Below are 9,624 nucleotides of genomic sequence, written 5' to 3' on the forward strand. Positions count from 1 at the left end.
TTAAAAGGGGCACTATGTAGTTTCGGAGAAGATATTCAAAATCAGAATTGTAATTTTTACATTATTAATGAACTAATAATAAAAATTCAAAAATATGTATTTTTCCATAGCTGAATAAACGAGCTATTCTCAGAGGAAAATGAGGTCCAGAACACTGTTTTAGGCTAGAAAGTTGGCAGGGTCTGCCATATATTAGGAAAATAGTAGGAATTTGTGTTGTCCTTTAAGGTCAGTTTGTTAATTCAGTCATATGTCGAAGATCTTTTTCAAAACTACATAGTGGACCTTTAAGTATATTTAATATCAGCTGTTTGAAGACTGTGACTCCAGTACTAGTAGCACAAGTGACATTTTATCAATATCTTTACTGCAGTAACCTTTGGGTACTTCCTCCACCACTGGCAGTCTTTACCAGTGGCTTGCTGGGGGACCAGCAGCGACGTGGCGCCTGTGCAGCGGGCTCTACCAAGAGACGTCTGCTCCTGACAGTCTCCTCCATGAACAAGTCTCTGGTCTCCTCCATGGAGCAGCAGCGGAGCCGCGCGGAGGCTGCGCAGCACCGCCCCCCAGCGCCCCTGCAGGGAGCCGCTTCCGCCTGTCGGCTGGCCGCGGCAGCCTGATGGGATGCTGGCGGAATGTTTGAGGCGGGCTCTTCGGGGAGACCCAGGTGTCGGGACAACGTCCACGGGCCGCTAGTCCTTATCGCCACAGCATTATAACACATCAGCATTAGTCGCTGCTGAGCCATTTTGGACGCAGTGGTCGACGCGGCGCAGCTCGGCCCTCTCTCTGCTCTCTCTCTCTGTCTGCAGGAGAAGATACACGGAAGTTGTTTGATGGCGACTCTTTTTCACAAGTTCACAATGAAGACCAGCGTTTTTCTGCTGCTGCTCGCAGCTTTCACCTGCGGACTCGCACAGGGAGAGGAGCAAGCGGCGGAGGAGGTGCAGGTGGAGATCTTGGTGAGTGAGACACCAGATTAAAAACACCGCCATTTATATACAGCTGTGACACAGCAGCTGTGGCACAATAACAGCCTCCAGAGAATTAATGCCACACAGCCTAACAGTGAACTCTCCTGTCCCGAAGGTGAAACCCGAAACTTGCTCTGTACTTTCCAGAATGGGAGACACGCTGAAAATCCACTATACGGTAAGAAGAACTGACTGCCTGCCTGCGCTGTGCTGAAACAGTCCAGTCCGCCGTGTGTGCATTGTATTCAGATTTATACAGAGACGGTTCCAGCTGATGACGAACGCAGTCGTTGTCTATGTGGCACCGTCTGCACGGACCATGTGGACACCGCTCACACACCGACTGAATAAGAACCACACACAGCCGCTGGAAAAGGCTTTGCGCTTGATCGTGATGCAGATTGTGGTCTGGTGTCTGTCACTGATGTTTATTTGTTTTTTTTTTATCTCGTGTGTGAGAAGATCGCCTCTGCTTTTACTACGGACTGATGGGGCGGTGCAACACGTCAGCAATAACAGCTGTGGGTTTCAGCTCCGCTGTGTGGAGTAGTGCTGCAGCCTCGTGGTCTCCACTCATCACACTTGTGGAATATATATATATATATATATATATATATATATATATATATATATATATATATATATATATATATATATATATATATATATATAAACATTTTGGGAAAGGGGAAAACAAAAACACCTTTCCCTGACTTTCTTCCTACTTTTCTCTCTTTGTTACAAACAGATCAAATAGTAAAACGTGAACATGGGTGGATGACATACCAGCCTCTATAAGTAAATTGGAGTTTGGAGTGATCTTTAAAATGTGGTTTCCACACACTCAACACAGAGATATGTAATGTCATATATTAGCATCAGTGCTTTGAAACTACAGTCTTCACTTGGATTTTTTGGAACAATTGGTTTCATGATCAGGGAAAAAGTTACACTTACAGAGTCAAGTTTTACATAGTATTAGGTCAAGTACAGGAATACAAAATTGAAACAGCAACAACAAATAGAGAGAGGAAATATAGATATGGTTAATAAAGTAACTCAGTGTTCTTGAACACAAGCAAAAAGAACAAAAGGAAACAAAAAGTACAACAACAACACAGAAAAAGACATAAAGAACATTGATCTTGGATTACAAACATAGACTATGGCTCATGGTTACACATGCACCAAGTATTATATATCTATATACTCAAAGACACGTGCGTTCATGCAAACACCCATACATACTGCATACGCACACTTGTACACTTACAAAAGCAGACTGCAAATTTGTTTCAAAAAGAAAAAGGTTTCTATATTGGCGCATGTCGGACAGCATGTATGCTGATACAATAGAGTTAACTACGGATTAATCTGAAAATCCAGGAGGTCGAATAATAACAATGTTATTAATGTGTTTCCAAAGCCCTTAAAGACTCTACAAACCACCTGGATAAAATAATTTATACTGCTGCACAATAAGAAGGTTTTTTTTTAACCCCATTCTTTAAGTGGATCTGCTCTCCCTAGTCCAAACAAAGTTAACATCTACTAACAGTTTTAATAATATAATTTATATTGATTTGTCTTACAGTAGTTTATAGACAAAATAATATGTTCATATTTTGATCGTGTGCTACAAAAGCAGGCGAAAGATGTTTGACATTTCTGGCTGGAAATACAGTCACAACTCGTGAAAGTTCACACCTGTTTCACCTGCAGCTGATAACATAGTGTATATTTGTCCTGCCATGGACGCAGGAACTATCTGTACAACAAGAATTGTATTTCTTATATATAATATACCTTGAATGACATAGATATTTGTTGAACAAATGAGACAAGTGAGGCAAACTATTACAGCTGAATGAAAGATTGAATTTGCAGAAATAAGGTAATCAAATTTTTTGGAGCACCATTCCCTGGCTGTAGCTCAGTGGGTAGAGCTGCTGGACTAGTGATCGGAAGGTCACTGGTTCGAATCCTAGCTCTCCTGGGGTGGAACTGAGCTACATGCCGAAGTATCCTTGAGCAAGATACTGAACCCCAAAATTGCTCCTGATGCGCAGTTGGCACCTGTGTGGCAGCCACTGCCATCAGCAAGGGTCCTGCAATGAGCTGGCGACTCGTTCAGGGTGTGCCCTGGCCTTCGCCCACAGTCACTGGATTTGGCCCCAGTAACCTCCCCTGAAAAAGGGGGGATAAAACATCTCCGCGACCCTCACGGAAAAAAAAAGCGGAAAAAAAAGAAAGAAAAAGAAAACGGAACGGAACCATTCCCTGAATCAATGAAGCGAAACGTATAACCTTGAAAGACTTTTCAGCATCAAAGACATGGCAGAGCTGTACAGGATGATTGCTGCTACAGGTGTTCAGTTTGTCAGGATCAAGGCCATTTGCATTACATCTGTGTATACTTTCAAATTCATAAATGTATGTCACTTTACGCCCAGTCCTTACTTTTACTTTTGTTTTTGAGGATCAGGATTGTTATCGTTCCCTTCACAGACATCCAGAGAGGTAGTCCAACAGGTTTTACAGATTTACAGATAGATATTCACAGAAAAGGTAATAAAAAAAGACCACACACAACAAAAAGACAACAGTAGCATGTTCAAAGCATTACTGCAGAGACATGAGAATGTCTTTTCATCTAACTTCATCTCTTATCATCTAATTTTGTTATTAATCGAAAATACCAATAAATAGTTTGTCCACAATTTCTGAAGTAATACGTACATGTTGTATCTTCAGGTTTATATCTGTATTACTGTACACAAAACCACCTCTATGAAACATGTAACAAACTACTCAAATATGAACCAATTAAGTTGTGAAATCTCTCTGTGTTTTTCTGTTATGTCACTCGCCTCTCGTCCACACTGTATGTTTGACTGTCCAGGGTAAACTGCTGGACGGCAAAGTTATCGACTCGTCTCTGTCCGTGGATCCTCTTGTCGTGGAGCTGGGGAAGAGGACGGTCATTGCCGGTAAATAAACAGTAAATCCTTTTGTGTTGCTCAGGCAGTGACGGTTCATTTACATCTGGGAGAAGACTGCAGGCTGTTGAGTGAATGTGCTTTCTTTGTGCTGATTGAATTTCTCTGTGTGATTTTCTTATCAGGTCTGGAACAAAGCTTGGTTGGCGTGTGTGAAGGGTAAGTGAAAAGTAAAGGTCCATCGGGAAGAAAAGGCTCAGCACTAGCTTTCATTTTTGCCGGCAGTGTGCAGACAAGCGAAATACCACAGTTAATAGATTGGTGATGGAATCTGAGAAATGCTTCCTCAATAAATGTGCCTTTCAAATTTCTATTTCTCTCATTCAGGCAGAAAATCAAAGCCACTATTCCATCTCACCTTGCGTATGGGAAGAAAGGTTACCCACCTACGATTCCAGGTATTGAACAAAGTTTGCAATTCACTGAGCAACTTTACACAACTTCACAACTATGATCACATGATTAGCACAGTCCCACTGAACATTTGTTTAAGCATAAGACTGGTGTTAGTCTAAAGCTTATTGTCTGTATTCAATGAAAAGACCAAAAACAAATGGGTTTCAGTCCATCTCTCGATTCTTACATTAGAGTCTTCCTGAAGACTGAGCTGCTTAAAGGACCAGTATGACGGATTGAGGTATCTAAGGAGGGTGCAGATTGCAATCAACTGAACACCCTCCTTTCACCCTCCCTTTTCAAATCATGTAGTAGAACCTACTGTACAGTGGGCACTAAAAAAGCAAAAACATGAAAGGCCCTCTCATGAGTCAGTGTTAGGTTTGTTGATCTGTGTCCTTAAACATCAATATAATATTATTCAATTTCTGCCATTAGATTAAATTTAATTCTACGCACTGGTCCTTTAACGACTGACATATAGCTACATTTAAAAAACAAAGAAGGGGGTCTGTAATTTCCCAAAACAGCAGGCAACTGCAATTTTAGCAAGCACCTCTTAAACTGGAGTAAATAGTACAGAGTTGGGAATTATTTTTAAGATGGTGATTAATACACACAAGTGGGCATTTCCAGCAGCATGATGCTGTATGTGGGAATGACTCAAAATAAACTACAATGCCCATGTTTATCATAATGAAGGTGCAGTGGTGTAGCTCACTGAGGTGTTTGTATATTTAATTCATTTGGGGATTTATTCTTTTCATTTGTTGATGACAAGGAAAATAAAGAATATCACTGCTCTTTCCTTCATATATGTACATTAGTGACCATTATGTAATATACATTTGATGTTTTATTTCCTATTCTCATTGATTTAAATGTGCACATAATATAAATGGGTCAAACATCAAAGAGAAAACTCAGATCAACACCTGATGCAGCAAAACATTGAACATGGACTTCAAGATGGCGCCCTCTGTGGCAGACGTCTTTGTTTGCTTACAACATTAAGAGTCGATCACAGGAAGAATTTTCTTGTTTCATTGTACAGAGAACTTGATCCATACATTATGATAATAAAGACTCTGACTTTGATCAACCATAGGTGATGCTGCTCTTGAGTTCGAGGTGGAGGTGGTGTCTCTGATGCAGCAGACGCCGTGGCAGAAAATGGTCAACGACGTGTTCCCCCTCGTGTGTTTGGCGCTGGTGCCCACTCTTCTTGGCTTGGTGGGACTTTACCTCTACAAGAAGGCCAGTGTCGAGAAGCCGAGCAAAAAGAAGGCAAAGGATAAGAAGAGCAAGAAGAAATAATGACAGCCGCACAGAACTATTTAAATAAAAGTTTTTTAATTCTACTTTGTGTTTATTTAGTATGAATACAGGTTTTTCTTGTGTTTTACCAGCTGGCATTCAGTGTTCACAATATATATTGCACTTCTACTAACTTCAATAATAGTCATGTTTGTACTGTCTTTAGGTGTTAGCCTACTGGTCTCGCTACTTCCATTGTAGTTGCAGATTCATGAACATGAGGCTAATGGTTCTCTTATCTGATCATCTTTCGTTATGATAGTTAATAACAAATGGTTGCATTCATACTGTATCACGCTTATATCCAAACGATCACACACTGTCTCGCCTAAGGACGGTTCAACTTGCAGTAAGGCCCATCGCCTCTGCTCCTTCAGATGGTGGCTCTGTTTAAAAAAGTCTCTCCTTGACATCTTTTCAACAGAGATGGTACAAGCAGAAGGGAAAAAGAAAACACATTACAAAACAGCCAGAGGATGCTGTGTAAAAGTCCAAGGACACTTTAATGTTACTGACATCTTTGGGTTTTTGTATGTGAACTTGTAAAATAGCTAAATACAAAGTCCTGCTTGTTTATCACCATGTAAAGGGCAGATAATATAAAACAGGCCCCACTGTGTAATAGTCTTATGGAGAAACATGACTAAGTGATGTGTGTTTGAAGAGATGTTCTTCAGAGATGATGGGACGATCCTCCTTGGAATTTTTTGAGGAAGACCAGCAGGCAACACTGAAGAACAAACTAGTTAAATAAGCCATAAAGATTGTTTAAGAATATTACACCTGTGGATCTGCATCTAGTGCAGCCCTGTCTTTATGTTTGCCATTCTCTTGAGCTTTACATGATCACAGTCATCTGATGATCCCTTGTGGCTTTACCACAACTCAACACTCTTTTGGACCTGATGCCACAGGTGCCTGGATTCCCAGTGCATCTTCTTAGTAGTCTAGCCAAAGAGGGGGCAATAACAGGATGCAATAAAGCCTTACTCATTTGTAAAAATCTGTTTAAATGATAAAATAGAAGCTTTCACCTGAAGTCGTAAAAGTTCCCCTAGTCTGACGTCATCATGAGCATTTGAATGGACTGTTTAAAGTCACATCCTCCAGTTAGATAACGTTTCTGATGTAGTAACGTCAAGTGGTCTCAAAGAATGTGGATTAAAACACAGCATGGTGTTTGTACATACAGGAAACTGCTCCCACACCCGTGCACCAGCACAGTGCTGTTTAGCTGTTTGACTTACAGCTGAGCTGTAATTGTGTGGAGAAACTAATGTGTATAGAATGATACTGATACTTTATGGAATGTTTGCTACAGGGAACATGGATGACCAACATTTTTGAAGGCATTTCATTAATTTTGGATTTTTGTCAACAACTGTGGGAGCAACCTATGAAAATCTTGATCTTGTTAGGTGATTCATTGCAGTGAGGATTATGTCTATTTTTGTCATTTTAAATTAAGCATTATTCTTGAGTGGAAATGCAGTGTTGACTGTGATAAGTATATACTTTAAACTCCATCACCACAAATAAACTTAGTCTGAGTCAAGCTTGTAAATTAGTTTTCTTACCTTGCAGATTGGATGAATGGCTGCCTACAATGGAAATGACTGGCTGATTACAAGAATTCAGATTTTCCTTCCCTTGTACGACCATTATTCATAATACAAAAAATATAGGGTTAATTAAACACAGTAAATTGATTCATCTTAATCACATTGCGGTCACAAAGTAAGCACTAAACTCTTTTATCAGCCTTATTGTTTTACCAGACAATATACACACTATTTGTTATCATGTTCCTCATCCTGTGGAGTTAGAGTTGAGGAACATAGGTGTGCTTGTTTAATTGTACGGCGTTGCTCGGCAGCAGTGCTTTTCTCACTCAGACTGCAGTAATGGATAACTCCGCTCACTCGGGTGACGCTTGTACAAACCCTGAGTTCACTGATATCCCTCCGCGAATAAAAACATTAGTAATGTAATTTTCCAGAAGAGATTTTATTTAATGTGTTTTTTTAAAAACACACAAAACACATACTAATGTGAAATGAATCAAATGAATTAAAAATATGACCCAGCTTGTTTTATTTTAATAAAACTTATCTCGAGGGCGGAGCGGATAGCACTACTTCTCGCGGTGCAACCTCTTCCGGTCCTCTTTCCAGCTTCCCGTGCAACATGGTGAGTGTGTTTCATCGGCGGCCGTGTGGCAAAAACAGAGTAAACTGGTATTTTGCTCGCAAAAAACACATAATTGTTCCTTATTGAGTAGTTAAATGTCATAGCTAAACCACGCTGTCGTGAACGGTTTTTGGATGTCACTCAATTTGATTAAAATATAGTCTGGGCCTAATGCTAGCTGTTAGCATGCTAGCTGTTCTGTGCATGTGTTCCTGTGATCTGGTTTTGGATGAGTGTCGCTGTTAGTGTGCGGAGGAACAGCGAGGCAGCCTAAATCCAAGAATTTTCGTAGTTAAACACGAGGACTAATGTGAACACCGTAGGACGAAAATGATTACATTGGGTATATATATTTATAGCCCAGTGTTGCAATGGCAGCCGGTATTAGACACTGCAGCCATCACACGCAGCCGCTGATCCACTTTATTGAAAAGAAAAAAAGAGGCGTTCAGTATACAAAGTAAATTTGTGTTGCACCTAATGTGACGACTAAGGCATAGCATTAACCCCAATTAATACAGATCAAAAGTGTCTTAATCGAGTCATTTTGTGACGGTATTGCTGCCGAAGTGTTATGTCTTTAATATCCTAGATTGATTTAGTATGGTAATGGTTTAAGTGTCAGTTATCATTGAAATATGCATAAGTTAATTTTAAGTCTACGGTGTGAAAAACGTTTGAATAATCTACAACGTTGATGTGTTTTACTCACTGGCCAGTATCATGACACGTTTTCCTTTATCTCATTGAAAGGAAGTCAGCTAAAATATTATCAAATCACTAAATATAGCAGATGTACAAGAATTACATGAATGTCTTTGATTATTATAAAGCAGATTTTGGAATATCTTGTGTGTAACACTGAAATTAGTTTCACTTTCCAATGCTAGCTGGCAGGCTTTAATTTAAACATCATTCTGTTTTTCCTCTTTTACAGACCAAGAAGAGGAGGAATAACGGTCGTGCTAAGAAGGGCCGTGGCCATGTCCAGCCCATCCGCTGCACCAACTGTGCCCGCTGTGTCCCCAAGGACAAGGCCATCAAGAAGTTCGTCATCAGGAACATAGTGGAGGCGGCTGCAGTGAGAGACATCACAGAGGCCAGCGTCTTTGATTGTAAGTGTGTTTGCCATGTTTTTACACCATTCATCAGCAGAAGCTGCCTTTTGTATTTTTGACCCTGTTGGCTTGTACTCATCTGTGCCTTTCTCTACTCTGCAGCTTACATTCTGCCCAAGCTCTATGTGAAGCTGCACTACTGTGTCAGCTGTGCCATCCACAGTAAAGTGGTGAGGAACCGCTCCTGTGAGGCCAGGAAAGACCGCACCCCACCACCCAGATTCAGGCCCGCTGTGAGTACACTACGCAGAACAGTACTGTTTGTTTTCTGATCTGTTGACTTGAGCTATACAAAGTCATACATATTTATTAAACTTGGCAGGAAAAGCACAGTTGTAATTAATAACATTGATGGTTTGTAGTCTTTAAATTAGTCAAAGCAGGATGTTGGAACTCCAGAGTGCAATACAGCCTTTTGTTATTCGTTACACCTGTTTTTTCAAGCTGGTCCATGTTTCCAATTGTCTCAGATGTCAATCTATATTTTTTTTTTTCCTACAGGCTGGTGCACCAAGAGCTCCTCCTAAACCCATGTAAAGCAGAATTTGAAGATGCTGTACACCTGAAGAATAAATTCAAAAGTCTTCACAAAATCTTGAATGTGTTGATCTCATTATTCACTAACCATGT

General features: G+C 40.4%; 2 protein-coding genes across 2 annotated transcripts; both read left to right on the top strand.

Moving 5' to 3' along the window:
* The first annotated feature begins 560 nt into the window (after positions 1-560).
* Positions 561-5,730, top strand: fkbp11 (FKBP prolyl isomerase 11). Its single transcript, XM_030420371.1, has 6 exons — positions 561-962; positions 1,090-1,152; positions 3,877-3,964; positions 4,099-4,132; positions 4,301-4,371; positions 5,478-5,730. Exons 1-6 carry the CDS (start codon positions 837-839, stop codon positions 5,684-5,686), a joined length of 591 nt encoding a protein of 196 aa, XP_030276231.1. The 5' UTR covers positions 561-836; the 3' UTR covers positions 5,687-5,730.
* Positions 5,731-8,780: 3,050 nt separating this feature from the next.
* On the top strand, positions 8,781-9,587 carry LOC115583126 (40S ribosomal protein S26; the record flags this gene model as incomplete). Its single annotated transcript, XM_030419590.1, has 3 exons — positions 8,781-8,991; positions 9,097-9,227; positions 9,496-9,587. Coding segments are annotated over 3 exons (378 nt in total), but the record flags the coding sequence as incomplete, so codon positions are not given.
* Positions 9,588-9,624: the final 37 nt, after the last annotated feature.

The sequence above is a fragment of the Sparus aurata genome, chromosome 6 (genome assembly GCF_900880675.1).
Source record: "Sparus aurata chromosome 6, fSpaAur1.1, whole genome shotgun sequence".
NCBI classification, from domain to species: Eukaryota; Metazoa; Chordata; class Actinopteri; order Spariformes; family Sparidae; genus Sparus; species Sparus aurata.

Coding starts and splice junctions, on each gene's coding strand:
- fkbp11 (XM_030420371.1), top strand. CDS start 837: ATGGCGACTCTTTTTCACAAGTTCACAATGAAGACCAGCGTTTTTCTG. Junction 963..1,089: donor AGGTGCAGGTGGAGATCTTG/GTGAGTGAGACA, acceptor CCTGTCCCGAAG/GTGAAACCCGAAACTTGCTC. Junction 3,965..4,098: donor GAAGAGGACGGTCATTGCCG/GTAAATAAACAG, acceptor TTTTCTTATCAG/GTCTGGAACAAAGCTTGGTT.